This window comes from Pyrgilauda ruficollis, unplaced genomic scaffold (assembly GCF_017590135.1).
Source record: "Pyrgilauda ruficollis isolate IOZ18807 unplaced genomic scaffold, ASM1759013v1 scaffold23, whole genome shotgun sequence".
NCBI classification, from domain to species: Eukaryota; Metazoa; Chordata; class Aves; order Passeriformes; family Passeridae; genus Pyrgilauda; species Pyrgilauda ruficollis.
In genome coordinates this window covers 14,153,639-14,180,576 of record NW_024522539.1, presented here as the reverse complement: position 1 = coordinate 14,180,576, position 26,938 = coordinate 14,153,639, and the positions used below count along the sequence as shown (strand labels likewise).

Sequence of the window (26,938 nt, the reverse complement as noted above, 5' to 3'; positions counted from 1 at the left end):
TTTAACAAGAAAGAAGGAATGCACATGGCTCACATTAGAGACTTTGACAAACCTTCCTACAGGCAGAAAGCAAAAGAATTTCTCCAACAGGCTGCTTTGCAGTATAGAATTGCCACATTTTTGAACAGCATGTTTCTCATCTCACTTATGAAACAAAAACAGAGCAAAAGCTGTTTTGGTTTTTTGTGTGTGTGGGTTTTTTTTTTCCATTTTGACAGAAAGGCATAACCCTACGCTCTTTAAAAACAGAAGAGCAAAAAGATCTAATCTGGATCACTACAGTAAAATCATCACAGGACAGTTACACCCCACAGCAGGCTGGACTCAGGATGCCCAGGACACAAAGTAACACCACGTCCATGCAGTGTGATGCCAGGGTGCCTCAAGTGTGACTGACTGACTCCTCCTGCAGTGTTTCATGTGGTCCTGGTTTTGGGAGAGACCTGATTTTCTCCCTAGTAGGTGGTACTGTGCTGTGTTTTGAACTCCATTACATCACCACTGATAACACTGATGTTTTTGTTTTGTTAAGTGGTGCTTACCCTAGGCCAAGGACTTTCCAGTGTCTCATGCTCTGCTAGTGAGTGAGATAAGCCATGAGGAGGAATAGGAACAAGAGTGAAGTGAATCTTCTCAGCTAAGTCACGCCTGAGAAACAAAACTTACATGTAAGTAGAAGTACAGAAAGGAAACATCAGGGTTATGCACCGTCTGCCAGCATTTAAAAAAAATCTTTTAGATCTTATTTTTCCTGATAGAATGATACTAGTTAGCCATGGAATACTCCAAACAGGTAATGCGATTCTGTAGGAATAACTTTAAAATAGTAGAGCTATACTAGGTGCAAATAGTGCTAAAACACTACCAAGGTTTTTGGAAGAGTAGGTGTCACAGGTAAATTAGCCCAACACAAAGAGCCAAGAGAGAAATCCACCCCTCCTAGCTGTATTGAGTAATCCCAATGGATCCACACTGGAGTTCATCATTTCAGAAGCCCTGCTGCAGACAGCTCCAACTGACTCCACAAAGGAGTTCTACTACACATATGAACATATGACAGAATCCAGTTGTCTACTTACACAGAAAAAAATAAAATCAAAATTGTGTTAGGTACACATAAATGCATTTCAGAAATAATAAGGTACTACAATCATCTTTATTATTTTAAAAACGGTTTTATTCTGTATATTTAGAAACGTGTAATTTTAATAACTGCAGAGAAAAAAAAAATCAGCCACACCTGAATAGCTAATAACTCATTAACAGAATGCAGTGGTATATTATCTAAACAGTAGTAGTGCCATTGTGCCGTAATAAATTGTCTATTAGTAAAAAAATACATTTCAGGGCACATAGTACAGCATCCTTATGACAAATTACAGTAGGGATACTTTTCAAGAATTTAATCAAAGTAGAGAATTCCGAGTTATATTCTTTAAATGCAGCACTTTAAAAGGTAACAACTTTGTGCATTTTTAAAAAATGTCCTCGTTCGTATATTGTAGAAATGCTGCTTTATTGCTGCAGATGTCAAAGTTCAAGGCTCAAAAGGTATGAGAATACAAAGATATCCTTAAGAAACTTCGTTTGTTTTTATATATATTTATATATATAAAAAGGTAAAGCTTATAAAAGTTAATTTACAAACCAAAAACAAAAGTGGTATGCACGCATTATATACAAGCGGTCTATAACATCTATAAATTTTCAAATGCATAGCAGAAAACATACCATCATTTTCTTCTGGTTCTCTTCTGGCTGATGAACACAAACAACGCTCGTTCTCTAAACCAAACTCACAATTTTTTGTTGTTGTTCCCCCCCACCCCAGTCTCTCATGATATAATATCTAAGTAAGCACAAAAGCCATACAAACTTAATACAGAGAACTATGAGAGCTAAGACTATTAAAAACATGAGGGTAAGGCATCCCTGCTGGTTAATAGGTCTGTAATAATGTGGTTAATTTACAAATCCACAGAGGCATCTGAACCATAGTCATCCCACATGCTTTTCCCCCTCCCCCTTGTTTTCAGGACAATGTTTCCATATACAGCAAGTAGATGTGTTTGCATTACCTCTCAGCAGAGGAAAACATCTAAACTGTGCTACCCCAAGCTGACTGCCATTTCGTTGGACATGTACACCAAAAGTCATTTAAAAAACAGAGACCAAAAGGTAGTCTTGTGAGTTAAAAACACACAGTTGCAAAAATGCAGGCCAAAATCTGTGGTATTGACACTGAGTATGAAACAAATTTAGTTCCTCTGTGTTTAGTTTCATTGGTACTTTCAGATAACAACAAAATACTAGTAGTGTCCTTTTACAAAGAAAAAAAAAGAAACAACAAAAAAGGAACAAAAAACCCAACACAAAAGAGCAACCAAACCAAAGCATACAGAACCTGCAAAACCCCCAACCTTGTTCCCCCTGTACACTCCCTGCTTGTGGCATGTATTGTGACCATGGTTCAAAGAGTGTACTTGCTAATTCATTGTTAGTTAAAGCAAGATGCTTAAACACTAAGATCCATTATCACTTATAGAACAGTTAATACTTGATAGAGTGGTTCAGTTTATATGTAAGGTCCATCTCAGTTTCATACTATTTACTCAGTCAGCTAACTTAATATTTAGAAGTGGTCAATTAGGACTGAGACACAGTTTGCTCCAACAAGATAGTTTGGATCCCCGGGAAGAGACTTGTTCTGCCAGGTTTTGGGGTCACCTGTGGGAGGAAAACACAATGCTGGTGTTTAGTATCTGCTGTCACACAGTGTACATCTTGAAACAACCAAGCTTTTGGACAGGAGCTTTTAAGTTCTGAAGCAACACCTCTTTTGGTTTTTCTTTTTTTTTTTTCCTTTGTTCCTGTTTTGTTTGATGGTTTAAAAACCCTGCAGTTTGTATGTTATTAATAAAAAAAAATCCCTTCATTTTCATACAACAAAAGATAAGGTCAGATATTCAAAACAGAAGCTGTGGCATTCAGGAACTGGTAAATATCACTCATACTACTCTACAGCACCAACATAGTGCTTTCCACTTGAGATTTATTAACAGTGAATCAGGTGTTCACTGGCTCCTTCCTAAACTGCCACTGACAAAAAAAAAAAAGAAAAAGAAAAAAAAAAAATTTTAGAAGCTAATGTGGGTAAGATGCATTTGAAGTGTCTTGAAACAGTTCTGAGCACAGATGAGGCAAATCAGAAGTCATGCTGTAACTAAGCACTATGACACATTGGTAGTTTTATTTTCTGTGATGAAAATAATTGTAGACAGGATTGTAGTAATTTTGCAGCTACATCCAGTATATGTGCTTAAAAGCCTGAAATACTAAAAGTATTCCAGTTCACTGGTACATAAAAACCTTTACAACAGAGCTTATCTACTCATGATCAAAGGTTCTGGGTAAGAATCTGCTACAGCAAGTCATCAGCTGCCATCTCACCAGACCAAAGGTTACATTCCCTCTGCACAGTCAATTGTCTCTTAAGTGGAGACAGTATTCTTCATTTACCCACCTACAATCACTACCAAGTGTTGCCACTACACAAAAGGTGTGATCATCCCACTATGGTAGAAAGTGAAAAATGCACTGAAGTTCTCTTAAGCCTTTCAGATAAATAACATTAAATAGCTTGGCCAAATAAATCTGCTTTGAGGAGAAATGTGTAACAAGCTAAAGAACCCAGTCACACACCTGAGCAAACACCTCAGACCTCAGTATTAAGTGAGAATGATACAAATTCCACGTAACTTTCTTGAACTCATGAAAACAAAATGAAGTACACAATGCACTGAGTGATGGCAACATCTAACGTAGTGACAAGAATAGAAGTGGCCGGTGTATAGTCAGAGAACACAAACAAATTTACTGCAACCAGCTGAGACTGCTTATTTCAGTCAAAAACCTCAATAATGCTGGAGAATTTTTCCTTTTATAGATTCAGGAAATTCCATTCAAAACTCATTGACCAAATGTATTAAAAAGGTAGAAGAGGACTGTAAGACGGTCGGGTCCTAGTCTTGCACATAAGACAGGCAGACTTGTTTCCAACCCTTCCTTCTAAATACATAGTAAGGATACATAGCTATTGAGGATGTTTTTCCCATACAACTGCTTTGAAAAGGAAAATAAAAGAGATCACTCAGTATTTTTTGTATTCTAATCAATGTGGCCATAAAAGGCAATTTTTTTTCCCAGTCAGCTTTAATACCAGAATCAGTTAAGCTTTTGCAGGGGTTTAACAGTAAAATACCAATGTATGAGGCTTAAATGTGGCAGAAAGGATGTTAGTAAGTGCAAATGAATGTCACTTTTAGGACAGAACATGGATACATTGAGAAAAGATGAGGTAGAGCAGACGACTGAAGAGAGAAAAACCCCAGATTTGTATAAATTGTTATAATAAAGCCACCCCAAGAATCAGAGTCCCATAACCAACTAATTTAGAAAGAGAGAAAACAATTATTTATTTAAGACACAGTATGGTCTACTTACATATCATAAGACAGAATTGCCTAATTTTTAAGTTTGTCTCAAAAGAGCAATGTTATGATATACATCCCATTTCAGATTAACAGAATGTGGTGTTATATTTACAGTACAGAAAGTGTTAGGGTTTAAATATACACGCTCTTGCTTTCACCCACACATGCACGCACACACACATCCCACTCTGGAAGGGGAGGAAAATGTCTCAGTAACTTCAGTTATTGTTTAGATCATTTGAGTCCTCTCCCTTCACTTCAAGTAAGTTCATGAACAGGTGCTATTAGTTACAAAGGAAGTGCTGTGTTGGTTTTGTACATAGTTGTCATATCTTTTGGGACCCTATCGTTTATGAGCCCGTGTTTTAACACGGCCACGTATACACACATTGTTAAATAGATGCATGCAACACATGCATAGAATAGCTTATAAAAAACAACTAAAAATTATTGCCATTAATACCTCTAGATTATTGATTCCCCATGAAGGGGATTGATGCTTTAATCTTTCAAAGCATCAGTGCTTTGGTGTTGACAGTGACAGATACATTAGTGACAGAGGATATGCGTACATGGTGGCTTAAATGCTGTATACAGAAATACATTTTCACTCAGTACTCAGATCACATGTGCACATTAATGGCTTGAATCTTCCACCGTAAATTTTGAAAGTAGCTGAATAAAATCTTAAGACTTTTTCCCTAGATGTGCAAACATTCCTTTTTAAATCTCTGTAACCTCACAGCCGTTTCATGAAATTGCTTGAAACTTGCCCAGAATTCTCAATTAGGCTCCTCACTGACAATTCCAGCCAATACATTCTCTCCCTCATCCCAGAAAGCCACAGTGAGGTAAAAATGAACAGGTAAATAAAATTGCAACCTAGTTGCAACTTTTACTATCAACCAGAGACTTCTGGATAAAGGCAGTAGAGGAGAGATAGGTAGGAGCAAGCAAGAAAAGTCTTTTGCAAAACCCAGCTACATTAGAATAAACTGTAAATGCTTTTACTGAACACTATAGTTTTCTTAAATGACCGAATTGTTAGCATCAACTTGCACACATGGAAACAGTTAACAAGCGTTAAATCATGATTTATGAGCATGCAGATTGTTAAGATTTGCCAGAGTCCTATATGGTTAATTAAGCAACAGACAAACACCAGTTATGTTACAAAGGCCAATCAGAGGTACATATTCATTTCCTCTCAATTTTAGTGCGACTATCATTTCAAGTGTATTCAGCTGCAGCAGTCCTCAAGAAAGAAGACAGAATAGAAAAATACGGTAATATTGAATAGACTAGAGATATTACTCTTGTTCTGCTATCATGGCTCTAGCTATGAATTTGCACCATGAATAAATGTAAGAAAGACATTTGTAATGAAAGTGAAATGGGAGAGTTTGACACAAATACAATGATTGAGTTTTTGTATTACACAGCATCACCTTTAGCCAAAATAACTTAAATTATACGATAGCACCCAAAAGCCCCAAAAGGACAGAGGGAGGACAGCATACCCGACGAGGAGTCGGAGGATTTTAGAGCAAAAGACCAACCATCAGGGGTCATAGACGCACAGTGTGGCAGGCGCAGCTCCACTGGCTTCAGGAATTTTAGTCCATGAGGCCCACACATTACCAAGGGGCTAAGAAGTGTTTCACCTGGAGTCAAGAGAAAGAAAAATCGGTTACTGACTTGTGACATACATTCAAAGTATTACAAAGTTACACTGCAGAGCTACTCAGTAACTCAATTTAGAGAAAAATATGAACATTAGATCTGTCAATAAAGAAAAGCATAAGATTGTAGTATTCCACTGAAAAGTCACTTGAGCGAGAAACAATCTCAAAATGCAAACTGTTGAAGCATATTAAGGTTACTTTCATGTTCTGCTTTGTTCTTGTTAGAAAGTAATTGTATTAAATAACAGAACAACGTACAATGCCAGCTTTACCTTTCTCTTTATCCAAAGGTGGAAGTATACTGTTGTCTCTGCAGACTTTGAAATATATTTCTTGCTCTATTCCCTCTGGAATGGCTCCTTGTGGTATAATAATACTAACTCCAGTCTCTATGGAGCTCAATACACCACCATTGCTGTTAAATACACCTCTTGCTGTGGCTACAACAGTGTGTCCATCTTCCTCCTCCTCATCCTCAAGTGCTGTAGGGCTGAAAAGACAGAAAGCCTAGCAGTTTTATCAATATTTCCTTCCTGAAACTCTGTGGCAAAAACCTAACTCCACCCAAAAAAACCCCCAAAACAAAGAAAGAAACCCCCCAACAAACAAAAAACCACCAAATCTCACAAACTCTGAAAACATTCAGCAATTCATTAAAGCAAGAATTCAGACCACCTGAATCTTGTGTTTCCAACTGCCTGCTTCTGGCATTATACAGAAAGAGCTTACCCCAGCTACAGATTCAGCTTCATAAAAGTAAATGCAAATAACATAGGAAAGTTTATTTTTTTAGCCCAAAACCCCATTCTGACTTTAATACCAGAAGAACTAACAATTTTTATTCAAGTAACACTGAACCCTTCTACTACATACAGAAAACAAAGCTTGTAAAAAGAAAAAAAAAATTACACGTTTTTCCAGGTTGCCAGGCTATAACTGAAGAGAAATTTCTAACTTAAAGGTACCTTGATGAAGTTTTCACAACAGTTTCAAAAGAATTTCACTCAAAGAACCAGTAACTCCAAAACGTAGCAGTCTACAGAACTACCTAGCATAAAACATTTCTCAGGTGCTTAAGAACATATAGGACAAACAGCAAAAATTTAAGTCTGGTTCACACATTATTATTATCTTGAGATACAGTATTAATAAAACACTGTTCTGCAAAAGCAAATAGCTGAAGATTGTAACAGTATCTGTGGCTCTTGACACAGTTCTTATACATTAAAGCATATTAGGCAAGCATGAGCTGCCATTAAGCAGCTGCTGGTTTGTCTCACAGTAAAAAGCACCAATATGAAACTGCAAAAGTTACTTTCTCTTTTCTCAAGTATTTTTAAAGTATCCTTTATTCATGAGTCCCACGAGGTCTCTCTAAGCACATGAAAAATACAATTTGGTCCAACAGCTATCTTTAGCAATTAATTCCTTTTCTGGAAATAGATTGCCAGGACAAGTTATTACTATCTACCAGAAAATGTATAATTTAGTGTGAGAAATAGGAAGTTAAAGCCACGCCACCTTCTAATAACAGAATGCAAGACAGCACAGGGATATGGAAGACATTTTAAGTATCTATCCTTCAGCAGAATTTAGAATCATAGCATCAATCTTTCAACTGTTACACCAACAGAAATTGGAAGCAGAATAAAAAAAGCTGTATTTTTCACAGGTTTCACAGATGACCTATAGATGTACAAGTGGAAAGAGAAGGAGCAGCAGCTTACCTTACAGGAATGGCTTTAGGCACAGCATTAACATTATTTGGTTGATATTTAGGCTTGTCGACCTGTACAGCATAGGTGTCCATTCCACTCTCAAAGTCGGGAGGCTGCGATGAGCTGTGTGCTTTCAAAATCGGTTGAGGAGAATTTGAAGATTTTGATGGCAACTCTGGTTTATGCTGAGCTTCATTTGGCAAGAGATTGTGGTTGAATTTTGGACTTTCAAACTTGCGCTCAAAGGGCCGCGCAGCGCTCGTGTAGGGCTTGGTTGAGAAGCGGTTGTAGGAAGGAGTGACTGTTTTCTGAATCTGCTCAGTTCCATTCACAGGGCCTTTGTCAGGGAAGCTTTTCTGAGGGTAAAAAGTGGACTGCACAGTGTCCTCTCTAGAGGATCTGAAAATTGCTGACTTATTCTGAGGTGGAGGAGGGTCAGACACAGAGTTAACTGCAATGAAAATGAAAATACTTGAACTTGTTAGTAACCACCAGAAACGTCTAATTTAGGCATTTTAGTCAAATCTTAATCTTCAGTATAAAATATACACAGGTTCAGCTTTACTCTCTTAGATCATCTGTCCTCCTATTGCCTTTTACACATCTGGGCAAATTATCTAACATTCATTAAACATGTTGGAGACAATAGTATAACCTTTCAATAAAAAGGTTAGACTAATTTATATCATTATGAAACCCCCAGAAAATCAGTACTGAAATACCACTGCGTACTTGCACAAACCAGAAAATTCAATTGAACTGGGCAATACCCTCAATGTGAAAGTGAAAACAACTTTTTGTTTTGTTTTTAGAAGCCTTCAACTATTACTCATGTCAGAAGAATTCTGGACCAAAGCACAGGGAGTTTTACTTCATTTTTGCTGAGACAGTATGGGTACTACTAATACTACTAGCACCTGGAAGCTACCTGGTTTCAGACAGAATCACAAAATAATTTCATAAAACTCCATCTCACTACAGTAAAAACTATTTTCAATAATCATTATTCCACATTTCAGTTAGAGAACAACAGAGCTACACATGTAGACATGCTGAAGCAACCCCCCAAGCACCTCAGAAGCAACAGCTGTTCCCACAAAGGTCAGCTTTGTAACTGCTCACCTTCAGAAAGTGCAGGCTTGTGGTGTGCTGGGAGAGACAGGACAGGGCTGTTAATTGACTGTGGCTGTGTATACTGGACTGAAGGAGCAGGAGGAGGAGTTGTGACTTGAGGGATTGGCTCATAGCGTTTTTCACCAACAGGTCTATCCATTGGTTCAGTATCAGTTGGTTTCCCCCTGTTGAAATAGAATTAAAAAACAAACATTTGAATGTTCAGTTTCCTCACAGCTCCCAAATTCACTGCTATTTTTTGTCTTCTATGATCACCTGATTTCCATCTCTTCCTATAAACATTAAAACATTATTTTCTTGAATAGCCTGTCTCAAGTATAAAAACATTTATTGATAAGCACAAGAGATTCAGACAACATTGACCTTTAGAAGATTAGTAACACAAACCAAGGCAAACAAAAGGCAGATGACATTTCAGGTGTATTTGCATAATTTCCTACTAGATATTAATTTTTCATTTGGAGTAATTTCAATGAAAGAGTGTTCTCTAATTTCATGGGTTTTCAAAAGAAAAATGTAAATCCACTTATTTTTCAGGATGTTTTTTTCAAAAGCATAATTAGCCAACAGGACAATGGATTCTGGTATAACTTCTTTAAATACACCTAATATTTGAACAATGCCATCTTAATTAGAAATGTAATCAGCTTAAGCTTCACTAGCTTTATGTGCATAGCATATGTAACTTTAAAATCTTATTTTCAAAACATTTTTCTTATGCTAGAAATGTTTATCCACAGGTTTACTTCAGAAAATGACTGATTTCACAAACATAATTTTGGACCGCAATATATTTATTGCGCTTACTTCCAGAATCTGTCCGTTTCAAATTTCAAGTGCACATAATGCCTGTGATGAAATGTAACAGTGAGAGGACACCTGAAAACATCCTCACATCAACAACAGTCTTACCACTTGATGTTCCTTTTCAAGTAGTCATAGCTAGTGTAAGAGCCAAGAAATCTAGGTGATGGCAAAGCAAACAGCAATAGAAGAATGAAAGAAAATAGTCATTCTATCTTGAGCATATTATTTCTTCATACTTTGTTAGTCCTAGCAGCTGTCATATGACAAGGTTGTTGAAACAGAGACACTATTCACAGAGACGTTCCTGACAAAACCTTTACCATATGCATGTGCACAATGATCACATATTCAATACGAGACTTGGTCAGTGAATTAGGAGGTAGTCAAGATCTTGTATTGGCAGATATTGAAAGTAAGAATGAGAGTACACTCAGGCATTTGTTACAATCTGTGTAAACAAAGTTATTCAATACATCGAAAGAAATTAACAACCTCACACATGGTCTAATTTGAAACTTCAGTCACAGCATCCCCAGAATGACTGTGCTTTTGTATTGCAGCTTTGTACTGAGGGCACATTCATAGCAACTGTTTCTCCAGCACTGTCAGTTCAACCAATAAAGCCCACACCATAAAATGCTTCTGGTTGTGTTCAACAGTATCTAAAAGGACATCTTAGGACTGTTCACGAATACTAAGAGAGACAGAGAGCCAAAAGCACACTGATGGCTTCCCTTGATTTTTAACACTTACCTTGCTTTCATGTAGCAAGAAAATACATTGTACATGAGGACAGCTTTCCCTTATTCCTTCACTTTCTGTATGCTCTTAAATATTTAACAGGCAACAATTCTAGACACCAACCATCTTGGTGCTTCAGAGGAGTAGGCTATGAAACTAAGAAAAGGCTGGTAACTTTTGAAAGTCTGCTTGATCACCACATGAATGAGAATATCAGTGATCTAAAAAGCATTTACATGAACATATCTCTAAAACCAGAGTTGCCAAAAAGAGATTATTTTAGATCTGTCTCAAAGCCTCCATTCACACTGATTTCATCTAAAGCCATTTATCCAGCAACAGGAGTCATTACTGCATGCTCACTCCCTGTTGCCTTTATTCCAGGTGGATAGTAGCTGCTCTATCAGAAGACTGCCCACCTGAAATCACTGCTTCCCAGCAGTCTCCCTCCCTTCCCAGAGGGAGACAGTAACCAGGGGAGGGCAGCCCCATGAAAGCCCACAGCAAAAACCCAACGCTACACACTGATCAGAACTGCATGGCAGCATCCCAGGGAATGAATAAATGGGGAAGGGTCATCCTTTTGATGAAGGGAGGAGAGGACAAAGCTGTGTTTAGCTGTCACAGGCTCCTCACCAAGGGTCAGGCACAATCCCATCCCCACTGCTCAGAACCTGTATGCAGCCAGAGCGATCTGCAGCACAGTGATCCCTTACAGCTTCTAAGTGTGTAAATGAAGTTCCCCTAATTATTGATAGGCCGTTTTTTAACCTGTTTCCCACCTCATCTGCATTACAGAATTGCTACTTTAATTTGAAAGGAAGCAGAAATGAACCAGTGGGACCCAGCCTATGGGTGCAACAGCAAGCACTTTGCTGACGCTCAACAGACCCCAGCTAACAGACACTCAGCAGTCTGGGTGTGCTCCTCACTGCCTCCTCAGCTGAAGCTGCAGCTGCTCATGTGAGTACCCTTAACCCCACTCAGTACAGAAATCTGCAGTTACCTCACTCTGCAGCATGTCAGGTTAAAGCAGGTAACTACACTGAACCAAGCAGCAACAAATCCACTACTCAGCCACGTGCCTATCTGCTTCAAATTGCTTCAATCAGATCCACTGAAACACATCCATCTACAAGTTCTACTATTTTCTCACATCAAGAGAAACTACCCTTTATTCTACAATTCCTGACAACTGTAACATGCAGATATGGCATTATCCCTACAAAGCAGCTTTAGCAATGGCATAAATTTCCTAAATTATAAAAATAAACCCCTAACTAAATAAAAGAGTAAAATAGTTTGTAGTGGGAAAAATACGTACTGTCACCACACTTACTCAGTGGCAAAGAACTTTACATAATTTGATGTTTCACATTAATATTTAACACTAAGAAAGTTGTAGCTATTGCTCATGAATAAATAAAATCTGTCCTCTGTACCCAGAATACATTATATGGATTATTCAGAAGCAAGAGATTGCATAATCAACAGTTCCTGTATAATCCAAATTTAGTCCTGTTTATTTTTAGAAGAGTTTATTCACAGAATAGCCATTACCATAGAAATTCACTGGGAAAAAATATTAATACTGAGCAAGTAACAGGAACAATGTGGAAGCTGGTGAAATGAGAGTCCTAAACATGAATTCTTTCTCAAGACAGCAGTTGGTTTGTGTTTCCACACAAGGACACTGCAGTGTACTGGAGCCAGTACTGTCCAACTGAGCAGAAGCCTTGTTTATCTCTTTCCACTTACATTAATATTTTAGTTATTTGTCTATTTGCACTGGACTACCCTGGGCAAATTTTCTTTGCCATGTCTGTCCCTTCCTGTTAAGGGTTACATTCTTTCACAAAGCAAAAACACAACACATGTTTGTCCCATATGATACATTAAATTGTCAGCCTTAAAACCAGTATTACCTTATTCCTCTCTGTGGCAGTACGAGGTCACCTTCCCATACACACAAGCCCTGAAGTTATACACTAACTCACCAGTAAAATACAACCATAACTGAGCAGCCAAACAATACAAGTGTCACAGCAGACAGAAGCAGTAGGTAGAAATATGGAACAATCTCTCTCAACCATGAGCTGTTCTGCACCAAAAATTCAATAGTTGTGTCTGCCTCTCATGCTTTTCACCATGACAACACTGCAGAATAACAAATGTACAAAAGCTTTCGGCACTCTCCATCTGAAGAATTTTACAATCCTCACAATTACACTTCTCCCAAAGCATCACTTGGATTTTCAATGGCAACACAGTCCACGCCTACAGACCAAAATGGATCATCTGTAGGTAACTGGGTTTTGTATGTGAGAGTGGAATTTTGAAAATTACCACTATGAGGCCAATCAGGACCGTTTTCTTAGGTCTGTGCCTATGATGCCCAGAGAGCAGAACAGCTAAGCTCTCATCTTTCCAGCAGAAGACACAGGGCAAGTGAAAAGGAAGGATAAGAAGCATCCTTTCCTGAGAATCAGATACCCAACACAGATATAATTTTGGGGGGGGGGGGGGAATGAAATCTTTAAAACTTTTCAAGCTTTTTGGAGTATTCCAACATTCTCAGGTCACAAAGACAGACACTGGAAGATCACAGACATCATAAAACTTCAGCTAACTAGTTTATTATTTTATTCTAAAGACCTCATTTACATTAAAACTGCCAGATTTTCAGCTTGACCTGAACAGTCCACATTTCAAGCAGGAATACAACCAAAGCTTTCAAAAATTACCCAATTTTCAGGCTGCATGCAGCAAGCCAAGGTAGCTTTTCTCATTAACATCTACAGAGATCTTGTTACAGTTTCAAAACAAATTTACAGAATCAAAACAAATTTAGGTAACTGTGGAGAGTATTGAAAAGTTTGTGTAAGTATCATCCAAAACAGCCAGATCTCTACCTGTGCTAAATTTGTGTATGAGCTTTCACACAATTTCTGTATCAAAATGTTCCAAATCAAGGAAACAAAACAATACAGGAAACAGATGTTTCCATCAACAGATTAAATTCTGGCCTCAGCAATATTCCCTAAAGGCTCAGTTTCCTAATGTCAAACATGGCTAAAGTGCACAAGAACAAATGCATGCAGAACTGGAATAAATCAAAACATTTGTTTTGAAAGATGTGTAAGCACTACTGTATTAGACTAAGAAAATACTTTGTTATGTCCTGCTTATGATCATAAACAGAACACAATCCATGACCTTGATGAGGTGATTGATTTACTTCCCCCAGTAAGTCCATGGGTGTCTCCAAATTAAGTGGGAGCTGATTTGCTGGAGGGTAGGAAAGCTCTGCAGAGGCATCTGGACAGGCTGGATCAGTGGGCTGAGGCAAACTGTCTGAGGTTCAGCAAGGCCCAGGGCTGGTCCTGCCCTTGGCTCACACCCTGCAGTGCCACGGGCTGGGGCAGAGGGGCTGGAAAGCTGCAAAAGGCCCTGGGGATGCTGGTCAGCAGCAGCTGAACATGAGCCAGGTGTGCCCAGGTGGCCAAGAAGGCCAATGGCACCTGGCCTGTACCAGCCATGGTGTGTCCAGCAGGATCAGGGCAGTGACTGTCCCACAGTACTGGGCACTGGTGAGGCCGCACCTCAAGTGCTGTGTCCAGTTCTGGGCCCCTCACTGCAAGGAGGACATTGAGCAGGTCCAGAAAAGGGCAACAGGGCTGGGGAAGGGTCCGGAGCACAAGTCTTGCGAGTTGCAGCTGAGGGGCTCAGCCTGGAGAATGCTCAGAAGAGACATCATCAGTCTACAACTCACTGAAAGAAGACTGTAGCCAGGTGGGGATCAGTCTCTTCTCCCAGGTAAGAAGTGACAGGACAAGAAGTAGTGATCTCAAATTGTGCTGGGGAAGTTTAGGTTGGATACTGGGAAATGGACATTGGAACAGACTGCCCAGGAAAGTCGTGGAGTCACCATCCCTGAAGGTGAAAAGAAGTGTAGATGTGGCAATTAGGGACTGATTTAAGTGGTGAACCTGGCAGTGCTGGGTTATGGCTGGACCTGATCTTAGTGGTCTTTTCCAACCTAAACAATTCTATGACTGTAAGCAGTAAGTAAAAGTAATGCGTTGAAGGCCCTGATACCTGCAAAAATGATCACCAAACCAAAATAAAAAGTTATAGAGGTATGTGTTTTTAAACTCAAGCTACACCTGAACAGAAACTTCAGACTTCATGAATACAAAATTTCATTTCAGCACCACAGGTCCCTGAACTCCACTGAACACAGGCAGAATTTCTCTTTTAGTCCTAGATGCCCCCCCTCCTTTTTCAAATTAAAAAACCCCAAGAACCCAAACTTACTTAGAATAATTGCTGAAGTTCAGCTGATTCTGTGAATGTATTGGTTTGGTGGGCTCAGAGTGGTGGCTGGCAGGAACCTGCGCCGATGGCTTGTTTTCAAAACTCCTGCGATCGAAGTAGGAGAGCTGCTTGCGGTAATACTCCTCATCCTCCTCGGGATCGTAGTGGTTGGAACGCACAATATCTTCAGGTGGCTTCACTTGAGGTCTCTGTGGTTCTGGGGCCCTAACCAAGAACAATACACAGTTGCCTTGCCCAGTTGAACAAGCATGAGTGCCCAAATTACAGTTCTATTTTATAACCTAGCTAGTAATAAAGTAATGTACATGTAATTCTTATAATTGCACTCCTTGCCTTTTTACCTATATTGCATGGAAATTAGACAGTCGTGACATACCATAAAGAAAGAAAATTCTTATTTCCCTTATACCTTATCTTTTCCCTTTTGTTCTGCTTTCTAATTAGCTCAATTAAAGACAGAAAAAAGTAGAACAGAGATACTTATTAAGGTCCTTCCTCAAATACGCTGAGAAATCATTGTATCTTTCCCCCACCTCCCAGCAATCACACCCACGAGGACTGACTTCATGCCCTGCTTTATTATTGATACACAAACCATACTGACACCTCCAACTCGTCTCTGCAGTTTCCAATTTGAAGCACTACAATATGTTTCTGAATATTCTAAACTCATACTGGAAACTAAATTTAATTGGTTGTCCATCTACCTGTAGGTTGTTTTCTCGTGCTCATACTGGCTTTGAGAAGTTGGTTTTGGACCACTCACACTTGTGAGTGCAGGCTTAGGTGCTAGTTCTGGAGGCTGTAAAGAAAAGCACAGCATATTCTCTTAAATTCTAACATTTAGAAAGATAAAGCACTTTATGATTAAGAAAACTAAGACTACCTTCCCTTCCTCCAAAAGAAAAAACAAGTACTAGCAAAAGAAGAATTAGAGGAGTTTCCAGTATAACAAGACCTCTGGCAGTGTATTCACAAGAAGAGTTCAGGTTCTGCTTTTAAAACATACCACATTTAGGTTGCTAAAAGGCAGTATTTCACAAGCAGTAAAGCTTTGTTTCGGAGAGAATATTTTATTTCTTGCAGTGCAGGCTCATTAGCAAAACAGCTGGAACTAAAAAACTTAAATTACTTACCTTGACAGTTGATGTATCACTCGTATCCTTCATTTTTTCCAAAGATGGGGATCTTCTCCTTTCAAATATCTTAACCCTACTTCGCACAGACTGTGGTTTCATGGCTGGATCTTCTTCTTCCTCAGCTAGAGATGGTGGTGTAGGCAGTGGTTTACTGTTGGAAGGCAAAACTTCTGGTTTGGTTTGTGATGAAGGGGGAGGAGGAAGAGAAACACCTGAAGTGCTATGAGAAGGCTCATACTGTCCAGCTTTAGCATTGTAAGCTTGAGGAGGACCTTGTTCATAGCCCCTTATGTGTGGATCAAAGTACTGCTTGGGTTCAGGAGACCGAGATATGGCTGACTGGTATGGCTGAGCTTCTGCCTTGTATCGACCGTGGGTGTCGTACCCAACCGCGTGTTGATCTTCGTATCGCACTTGTGGTAAGCTGAAGTTTTTGGGTGCGTGCTCATAGCGAGGTCTGCTGTCATAGCTCATTGCAGGGGGTTCCTCAAAACGAGGTTGTGCTGGGTAATAGCTGCGTTCTGTGCTCTCTTCTAGATTTTGTCTGGAATCAAGATCCCTAGGAGGCTGGTTTTCATAAGCTGTTCTTGTTTGGTTATAGGGCTGTTTCTCCTCATAATATGTCCAGTGCTCCTCATAGGGAGGCACACGGTCATCATAATGCAGGCGAGGGTCATAACCACGAGAAAATTGATCTACATAGTTTGTAGAGTCATACCTATATGTTGACTGTTCATAATCCCTACTGGGCTGTTTTTCTGCATACTGAGCCTGGGATTCATAGATCAGATTTGGGTCTCTCTCCTGTCTCTGTACTGGGTGATTAATTGCTGGCTGTTTTAAGACGTAGCTTTGTCTGGATGCTTCTTCATTAATGTACGGATCCTTCCGGTACACCTGTTAGAGAGAGACACTTCTCAGCTAAAATGAAGAGTAACTTCAACTGCAGTTGAAAGGTAGTATTTGAAACAAACCCAGGTTTTAAATATTGGCTTAAATTTTGTTTAAAAGCAGAATAATTTGATGCAGATGTTTGCAACCAGAGGAAGCTGAATTTGGTGATTCAAGAGATCCCTTTTAGTTACACTTTTAAGAAAAATACGTAAGTAGATTAGAAGAGAAAGACAAAGGTAATAGCCTCGTGTCTAGGGTTTGGTGCTCAGGGGGGCACATCCACTTTTATTCAGAATGCGGAAAGAGGGGAAGTGAAATATATAAATGTAATAATATATATAATACATAAATACAGTAAGATAATTCTAGCATTGCTTAAGTAGATAAAGTCACTCAACAAACTGGAGCCAACTTCATGATCAACAATTCAGCATGATTTAAATTTTAGGGAAACAGGATTTTTCTTGAGGCCTCATTAACAGGAGAACATTGAGAAGCTAAGGAAGTCAAAGTAAAACCAAAATACAGAACGCAGCCTTTTTAAAAAAAGTCATGTTTTTGAGAAGTGAAAAGGATAGAGTTTGAAGCCATGCACACAAAACATTACATGATGCTTTAGCAATTCAGATGAACTGGTTTTTGTAACCTGCATGATTCTCTTAGAAGAAAAAAAAATTAGAAGGAATTCTTCAAATAAGGGCAAAACAAAGATCATGTGCTAGCTTGATGTATAGCAGGAAATCAGCACAACAGTGTGGCACAGGTACCTTTGCTGGATCTATATGCGGCGATAAGGATGATGGCTCTTGGTCTCTTAGTACTACATGAGCTCCCTCAGTACTCGGTGTTCTTAAGGGGCCCGCTTGTGGTTGGTAAGAGTTGTAAGGAGCAGCAGAAGGCTCCTCCAGTCTGACATTAGTTAGGTTTACATTAGCATTTACTGCAGAGGCTGATGAGGTTGCAGGGTTTGATTCAGGCGACGGGGAAAGGTAAGGGACTGCAGGTGAGGCTTCTGCTTTCTGTGAAGTGTTTAAAATATTTTAAATATACTGCTATTGAATCAATGTATGACTTTTTGATTTATATTTAAATTATTTAAGTGATGCTCTGACCAATGCAGCTAGATGTAGAATGAAATGTACTGATAGTCTCATGCACTAGCTCTTCCAGAAATTCATTAGGTTGAGGATTATAAAAGCAAAACATTTAATCAAAGTAGAATGGTACTTCAATCCCCCTCCTGTCAATGAGTCACTAAAACAGGCAGGGCAAGCTGATTTTTCAATTCACTGTAATGTATTGCTGCTGTTGACAGATTCTTGTATGCACACACAACAGTGGTAAGCAGAATATAAATGGACATTTCTTATTCAAAAGTACTTGCAACCTGAAGTGTATAGTGGTCAGTGTATAAAATTACTTTCTTACCGGCTGAGTAGTAGTTGCTTTAAATCCTGAAGAGTCTATTCTCAGATTTGGCTGTGGCTGAGCTTGAGACGCATAAGCAGGGTAAGTCTGAGTCTCATGATGCATTCCAGAAGAATCCTCTCGAACAGGTTCAGAGGAGCGTGTAATAGCAGATTCTGGAGGAGTCCCAACCTCATCATTCAGAGTTTCATCCAGTTCTTGGTCAGTATAAGCACCCCCTTCTGTGTCTGTGTCCTCATAGTCAGACGTGTGTCTGCTGTCTGTGCTGTACATGGAATACTCACTGCCGGGAGCGGAGAGGTAAGAAAGGCGGTCATCGTGTAAATCAAGATCATCACTTGTAGCACCATCTGCCTGTGGCAAACAAAATTAGGGTACACGTTTATTGAAATACCTTCTAAAGTACACCCTTTTTATTGCAATGTAGAACGTGGGAGTTTTATCAAATTCAGTATCAATATCATCACAGGGGACGAGAAATCAGGTTGGCATCACTGAATGTGTTAAGCTTAGACCTAAAAGACCTATCTGCAGCCTAGCTCACTGAATCATTTTACTAAGGGACCAGATGCCTGTCAGAGTAAGGGGATAGTGGAGTGTCCACAGATATCTAAGTGCTTGGAAAAATACAGAGCTGCACTTTAAAGTGGTTTTATGATATCGGAATCATTACTTTGCAGGTACACATAAGGAGCTAAGGTCTAACCCAGATCTAATTAAGAAACCCACAACAATAGCTGATTCATCATTTCCTTACTTTTAGTTGGCACTTCACTTGATAATAGCTCTTCAAGAGGAAGGATCTAATGTGCATAAAGTAACAGGCAGTTCAAGAAGGTAAGTGGAGATTTAGTGGGGAACACAGAATACTAACTTGTGATTTAGCATGTGCTTTCTCACAGCTGTTCTCAGAAAGGTCAGAAAGAACATGAATATTCCACTTGCTTTTATAATAATGAAAAACACATTCCGTCATAAGGCAATCCCAGCCCTGAGAACCCAGCAAGTGAAATTCCCAGAAGTTCTGTGATGAAAACCATCCAATCCCCTCAAAGTCTTCACAGCATTACTATATCCTCCAGTTAACAATGCCAACGAGCAAATGCTCCCTTACTACTCAGCTACATGCATAAGAACAAACTGTACAGCATTCATTAACAAAATAAGTGCTCTAATGTAGTGACAAACCAGTTTTGAGCAGCTCACACAGCCAGGAGGCATTACTGCTTTAGATCTTCACAGAAAACCTCTCACGAACACTGTTTTGCCATTTCCCCCCAAACATTATTTCTTACCTTTCCTTCTGAAACCCACACCAGCTGGTTCTGTTGTTGCTGAATTGCTTCCTTAAGAGCTCCATACCATCCTTCATTCATTGAATTCAAGTTAATGGTAGCTAGAAGTACAGCAGATTAGTTTGACTTATGATTTCTGCAGAACTACAAGAAGGATCTGTACCATGAGTAATGAAAGCAATATAAACTGGTCGGTTAAAACTAGGAGATTTAAACAGAAATGTAAACTAGTATTCAAAGCAACCTTAAGGCCCAGTGTGATTTGGGATGTTTTATCCCACAGGAAACACTGAATTAACAGTAGCTTAGAACAGAGGCTTGAATTTAGCCAGACTAAAACAATGAAGTTACATCACTTTTCTATTTATTCAAGATTTGATTTTGGCTGATGATCCTGCAAAGCCACAAGATCTATTAGAAATGTCATTTTGATGTTTCAGATTGCTTTACATTTGAGCAGTCATGTGCAAATGATGCACATACCAATTAACTACTGGTTATTGAATGGCAAAGCCCGAGCAAGTCTGTCACTGCTTGACCTGCTCCATTTGCAGAAAATTCTGGAGGTAGACTCTTCTCTCATCTTGCCTCCCCTTTCCTCTCAGAAATTCTAATCCAGTCTAATTACTTACTTGTGAAGAGGTGGTGATTATTTTTGCGGAGCTTGTGAGCTCTTTCATACAGCTTCCTGGCACTTTTTCGTGATTCTGGGCACAGCCTCATTCTCATGGTCTTTACTCCCTGCTTAGAATCAGGATTTAGGAACACTACAATTGGATACCACTGGGCATAATTCAGACGGTCCACTGCATTGGGGGTGACATCTAACAAAGCATGTTTGTCCTGCAGTGACAAGAACGACAGAGGCAAGAAAGTGAATCATTTATGTCCTAGATGAATTTTTTTTAACATACTCCACAAACTGATTTTGTATTACCTTTACAGAATTCATTGTTTCAAAGTATTGATTTAAATCCTTCTCATATTTGAATTAACATAATAATAAAACCCAAACCAATTCCAATAAAAGCCTAACTAGGCATATACATTTTGAACTGCAGGACCATTGCATAACTCTAGGATTTATTACATTTAATTCTATTTTTTTATAATCTCCTCAAAGTAAGCAGACACTGAAATAAAAAGCAGTTTCCTATCAGCATTCTGTAAATAGGAAAAAAAACGAAGACTGAAACACATGACATAGTCCCACTACACACTTCTATCTTCCTTTTTACAAAAAAAAAAATCACTGTGGATGCAGAACTTGGCCAGCTTTCAGGCAATCAGGCACACAGCATGAAGCATGCTGACTTTGCTGCTATAATAGCTTTTTTCCCTCTCATACTTCAGCATCTGAAAATCTTCCAGTTTGTTTTTAAGTAAGCAAATAAACAGGTGAGCCTCATCTAATGCACTAATGGTATAGGTTTTAAGGATATTACGGAAGAGAGATGGAAGAACCCTTTCTTAGTCCTCACACAAAATAATTATGTCAAGTGATCAATTTGTACACTGGGGTGGGGCAAAACTAAGAACCTGATAAATAAAGTAGCCATTTCTAGCTATATATAATATCACACCATGGCTTTAAATGAAAGAGGAAACAGCCTAAAAGAGCCTTAATGGAGAAAGGACAACAGCCTCTGGAACAAAGCCCAGAAGCACATCCAGGCTGCAGTTATTAATACAGAGAAGAAGGGTGGTAGGGTTTTTCTTATTAACCAACAGAGAGAGATGAGAAAGTTATTTTTAAAGCAAACACAGTAAGTTAACCATTCTGCATTTAAAACATCCAACACTTTACTTCATGTTATCAGTTTTACTTTTCTTGTGTTAGAAGTCCAGTGACAACAGAAGACTTACTCTGTCGATTATCTGCTTTATAGTGTGGAGACGAATAATGCCAGAACTACGTTGGTCAGTACCAGCATCTCTTGGTTCACTTTCTGGTAAAGACACAGTAAAAACCTATTGTAAGTTTACAACATATTCTACATTCCCTTATTAACATAAAACAAACCATTTCATAGCTCAATCTGTCAATTCAGCTTGAAGACACTTCTGATTACATATCATACATGAAAGTCTACCCACCATTACAGCCATAAAGATTACATCTTTACAAAAGAACTTACCAATAGGATGAGATACAGAATTAAAATGAAATTTGAGGCTATAAATAGAACTAATATGTCTTCAGAGAATTATCAGCAGCAATGTAGTAGAAGAACTTCTATTTAGTCTGTTCCTTTACATCATCCATGTCTTGTTAAATATGCTAACTAAAGTAATAATGCAGAAACAATCTAGCCAAAGAAAGCTGATTACTTTCCTAACTGCAGAAAAACCTGATCTCACACCTACTTGCAATTTGGAAGATATCTGGTTCTTCTCTAGCAAGTTTCTCCCGTGCAACATCAGCTATTGGACCAAAAATGGTTACAGGTCTGAGAAACCCAGCTAGAATCGAAGGAAAAAGAAAAGTCAAGATATATCAATTGCTTAAACCAAATGCAAGATACATTTAACTAAATTGACTTCTCCAAACCAAACCACACAAACCTGCAATGTGCAGTAAGAGTAAAGCCATACCTTCCCGAAGAACAACTCTTTCATAGGCAGGAAACTTTGTCTGAACAGGTTGGGCAGAAAGATCTTCTCTGCTTTTCCGGAGATTTCTTTTTGAGCTCCGCAAGCCTCGGAATCTCCAGAAGTCTGCTCGATCTCCTCCTGCTGTCTTTGGAAGCGTGTACTGTACGCTAGCCAGCTGCTCAGCTCTAAGGTGACAACAAATCCCAGTTACCAAGAAGTCAGCTTCTGGAGTAATGCCTGACTAGCAAGCTTACGCTCTCAAAAAACCACCGCCCTGCTGAACCAAGCTTTTGTTGTATTACGAACTACAGGACAACTACTGAGCCTGGTATCACATTTCTAAAACTTATTACATCCTTGTCTCTTGTACTGAAAAGAAAGTTTATTCATGGACCATGCAAAGTTGAAAACAAATCCACAGATATTTTACTTTAGTATGTTTTACAGTGTTTCTTACTGAACCAATTCTGTAAACTTATGTCCTGCAAGAGAGTCCAGTCACTCATACAGATGCCATTTATAACTGTGGGTTTGAATCAGTAATTTAACTACTGCAAGATCGTACCTGTTTTTGTTAGGTATGATACCTCTTTCCACTTCTTTATGATTCTTCCCAATTCGAATGGCCAGCCAGGAACCCAGTTTGCCATTGTACAGAGTGTCCACCACCCGGAACACTTCACCTTTATTGAAACTTAGTCCATAAGGAGATTCCTTCTCGTATTCAAAATGAGTTCTGATATAGAAAGAATCCCCTACATCAGACTCAACAATGCGACGATAAACTGAAAGAAGGAAAAGAAATGCCAAAATATCAAGTGTTACGTAAGTTCAAGTGATGTTATAATGCTCAAAAGAATTACACAAAGTAACGCCTCACCTTAATTCTCTTGCTCTAAACGTACATTACTTCAAGAAGCCTTAATGTCTCAGAGCTGCTCTATTTTAAGCACTATAACTATTTATAGTAAACTCTACTAACATCAATTCAACTTTTACAGTCAAAAATTTGATCAAAGTGCAAGCTTACTTCATTCGCCCTGGAAGGAATTCATCTTGAGAAGTTTGCATGTACAAACACATCACCATAACCACTCATTTTCAATGGCATAACTACAACTGACTCTTCTACTTCCTCCAAGGATAATGCCAAGACATTACTTAGGTGGTAGGGGTTATTCTGAAGAGACATTTTTTGTTTGGGATTTTTTTTTGTTTGTTTGTTCAGGGGGGTGTGGGGGTGTGTATATTGACACTACATCAGTCTCTACTCCATTTGTAGTGGCCACCTATCCCAAAGCCAAAAGGATTTAATAGTCTAAGGTGCCAATTTCCTGCAAGCCAGCAGTTAGCTATTGTTCACTAGACTTTTTAATGCCATTCTAAGCAGTCTACTGCATAATTTCCAATACACAAATACTTGCCATCTTTTTTCTTCTGTGCCAAAATAGTGACTTCTTCGCCTTTAGGAAGATCAAGCAAAAAAAGGACAGCTTCTTCTCTGATGATATTTGTGAAGTCTACATTATTTACCTGGTATCAATGAAGCAATCAGTTTGATTTAGCATATGACATTATCACAGAGATTTAATTATATAACAGAAAATCTGAATCTATTGCTACGATCTTTTTCTTACTCAATTTCATACATACCAAGTGCACACATCTCAAGATGCCTCTTGTACCTCTAAAGAGTCCCACTTATTTCTCAGTAACAGCACAGCTTCCAGGATAATAGGTAACTGTTCATTTTATAGTCATTATGGAGCACCTATATACATCAGTAGCCCACAGAGTACCCTGACAACTCAGTCACTCAGCATGAATTTAAACAACTTGATAAACTGAATGAGTCCACAAAATTTAATGTAAAAAACTTGCTAACCTTCCTAGCAACAGTACAGTAAAAAGAGATTTTGCTCCTAGAACATCATCTAACATACAGAAAAAACAGTTTATGAACTATGAAGGCAAAATATTCAATCCTACAGAAAAGAAAACCTACTTTGGTACAACAAAACATTTGTAATGTTAACAGTTTTGACATACCCTGAGAATCTGGTCCCCTTCCTCTAATCCTTCTTTTGCTGCAGGGCTGTCTTCCAGAACACCAGCTACAAATATGCCAACATCGTTGCCACCTGCTAGTCGCAAGCCCACACTATCTCCTTTTCTGAATTTTACCAGTTTCATGCTTGGCCTAGAAATTTAGAAAATATTCCACTTACTGGTGTAATAGCTCAAAATATCCTGACAAATTTGAAAACATGCAAAGAAGTAATCTGCTTGTTAGTCAATTAGTGGATATTTTGCTATACATACCATAAACTGCTTACCAACTGCAGCATTACAACATGCTCAACAGCAGCACTCCAAAAAACCCACCTGCATGTATATGTTTAGTATGGTTTGTTTGTCTTACACTCATAGTGTTTATGTGAGACACTGACACTCTTCCAAAAACATTCTTCATTTTAAAGAGCTGTGCTGGCATACAGATCTATTTTGGCTCTGAAGAGATCAAGATGAATTTGAGGTCAAACCAAACTAGAATCTATTCTCAAGTACACTAATGCCCATAAAGGAGATCCCAGTTGAAGGGGGACTTATTTCCATGCTGGGACATTGCACAATTCTGCAGTAACCTTTACTCACTGCTCTCCAATTACTATGAAAGGTAAAGAATATACTATAGTAACTTTCCTCTCTTTGGAGATAAGGACAGGAAAGGAGGAGTGAGAGTGCCCAGGGAGAGACAAACCCAGCAAATCCTTTACACCTGTTGATTATTTTAAGGGGTCATTTCCATAGAAATGAATCGACTCTAAAATGGTATATAACACAGTGTAAATGCCTACAAGGCTCAGAAATAAATCTCATGTCTTCATCCTATTATTTGTGAACAGAAGGGTCAGGACAGAATACTAGACATGATATCAGAGCACAAAGAGAGATTATTGACTGCCCTGGATAAAACTTTGATTTGCTTAAGAAGCAGGCAGGTTCAAACAGAGTTCAGAGATACGTTACCGAAGCATTCCATCTTCATGGGTTGAATTGGGTAAAGGACCATCAGATGGACTGACTGGTAAATCCACGTCCGGCTGACCTCCTTGTGCATACACTGGCTTTGGTTCTATGAAAACACCAAAGATTTCCCATTTGGTCATTTAAAGATGACAATGTGAAGTTTAACTTAGTTAATACTTAGTTAGTGACTTCTTCAATAGCTTTCCGTCTACCCCACCTAGAAGTAAAATACTAGAAAAGTCACAACAGAAGACAGTTTCATCATGAGTGATGAGAGAAAACTCACAACAGATCACACTCTCACCTTGCCATCCAGAGCAGTGTGATTACTGGCCTAATGACTACTTCAGTAAATATTCCCAAACCTCCTTTGCACTTCATTAAGTACTCTGAATACTTCAAAAGGAGGAGAACGAGAAGGCTTCATGCTCCCCAGACCACTTTCAATCCTTCTGTTTCTAACCTTGATTTTCCTGACCTAACATATTGGTTTTCCATTGGTTCTCTTCAGTCAAGAATTGAATTTTTGAAATGAAAATGCCGTAAGACCTCACTCTACCATACATGCCTCAGGTCCAGCTCAGGTGGTCCTCAGAGCTATGTACTTACTATGGCTTTGCTGCAGAGCTTCTCTGGAGTTCCTGTGAGGAAACTGCCACTGCAGGCTTCCCTCAGCTATGAGCACTAGTAGGGGCTCTTCTCTGATAAAGGCTTGGTTGTGTTACAAGGATTTATAGGCTCATTTTTGCACACAGGAAAAAATTTGATTTCAAACAAGGCTGACTTTGGACTAGTCTAATATTCCTGATCTTACCAACAACTGCACCATCTTCCTTTCAAATAACTGAACAGACTAGTTTGAAATTGGGAATTTCAGGCAACAATTGGGTAATTATGCCTTTTTCTAGTGTGACTCTGGTCCTTCCCATACACTAACACAGTATTTTCCTTTAAGTCTCTAATGAACCTTTCCTAGGCTAAGCCTCTGATGATTCCTCCCACCCTTCTTTGACACAATCAACTGTGACAGTCAACTTGCCCTTGCGCCTAGTCTAAGCAGCAAACTATCACAGATTCTGCCAACCACTTCTCTAACATTTTCATTACAGTCTTGGAAGGATCCTCATTCCCCTAGAGCTTTTGTGAGGCTGTTAAAGGATTACGCCATTTGCTACACCTTTTTATCTCAGTTTCTCTTGGGCAAGTGAATTTTATCTACAGGCATTAATGTAAATATTAGCTTTATGTACTGGCCTACAACTCCTCCCACCCAAACGAAGTATTTCCATGTGCCTCTTCCCATTCATGCAAGAATAGAACACTTGTCCTTTCCCACCAACCAACAAAACCCCCACACTATTTATCACTGGTTTGCTAGTCCCTCAGACCAATTATCAGCACATTATTTTGGATTAAGAACCATCTTAAGGGTCACCTATCTGGCTGGATTGGTATTATGCCAATTATTAATCTTCAGTATCTTACACAAATGTAGAATTCATCTTTCTAATCTCACTACCACATCCTTTTCTATCTTGACAAATATAAATTACTTTATTTGCCTCTCTTCATGACAGTGCTGTAAAAGGTCCCTCTTATGACCTTCTTTTTAATAATGGCTGTTGTATCAGAAAACCTACT

The 26,938-nt window shown here is 38.9% G+C and overlaps 1 protein-coding gene across 5 annotated transcripts in view; it reads right to left on the bottom strand.

The window, feature by feature from the left end:
* Positions 1–1,159: 1,159 nt before the first annotated feature.
* TJP1 (tight junction protein 1) overlaps positions 1,160–26,938 on the bottom strand; it is a 69,712-nt gene continuing 43,933 nt past the window's right edge. The window contains exons 10-28 of one of the 5 annotated variants that reach the window (XM_041468726.1): positions 25,298–25,403; positions 24,317–24,467; positions 23,692–23,800; positions 22,833–23,052; positions 22,268–22,452; positions 22,040–22,135; positions 21,539–21,621; positions 20,305–20,515; positions 19,673–19,773; positions 18,378–18,731; positions 17,717–17,968; positions 16,053–16,952; positions 15,624–15,718; positions 14,896–15,120; positions 9,019–9,194; positions 7,906–8,347; positions 6,451–6,668; positions 6,014–6,157; positions 1,160–2,727 (exon numbers count right to left, since the gene is read on the bottom strand). In XM_041468726.1, the coding sequence (XP_041324660.1) occupies positions 2,633–2,727; positions 6,014–6,157; positions 6,451–6,668; positions 7,906–8,347; positions 9,019–9,194; positions 14,896–15,120; positions 15,624–15,718; positions 16,053–16,952; positions 17,717–17,968; positions 18,378–18,731; positions 19,673–19,773; positions 20,305–20,515; positions 21,539–21,621; positions 22,040–22,135; positions 22,268–22,452; positions 22,833–23,052; positions 23,692–23,800; positions 24,317–24,467; positions 25,298–25,403 (4,163 nt within the window). In that variant the 3' untranslated portion in view covers positions 1,160–2,632. The remainder of the gene's footprint in view (positions 2,728–6,013; positions 6,158–6,450; positions 6,669–7,905; positions 8,348–9,018; positions 9,195–14,895; positions 15,121–15,623; positions 15,719–16,052; positions 16,953–17,716; positions 17,969–18,377; positions 18,732–19,672; positions 19,774–20,304; positions 20,516–21,538; positions 21,622–22,039; positions 22,136–22,267; positions 22,453–22,832; positions 23,053–23,691; positions 23,801–24,316; positions 24,468–25,297; positions 25,404–26,938) is intronic. The other 4 variants (XM_041468727.1, XM_041468728.1, XM_041468729.1 and 1 more) reach the window with 4 other exon arrangements.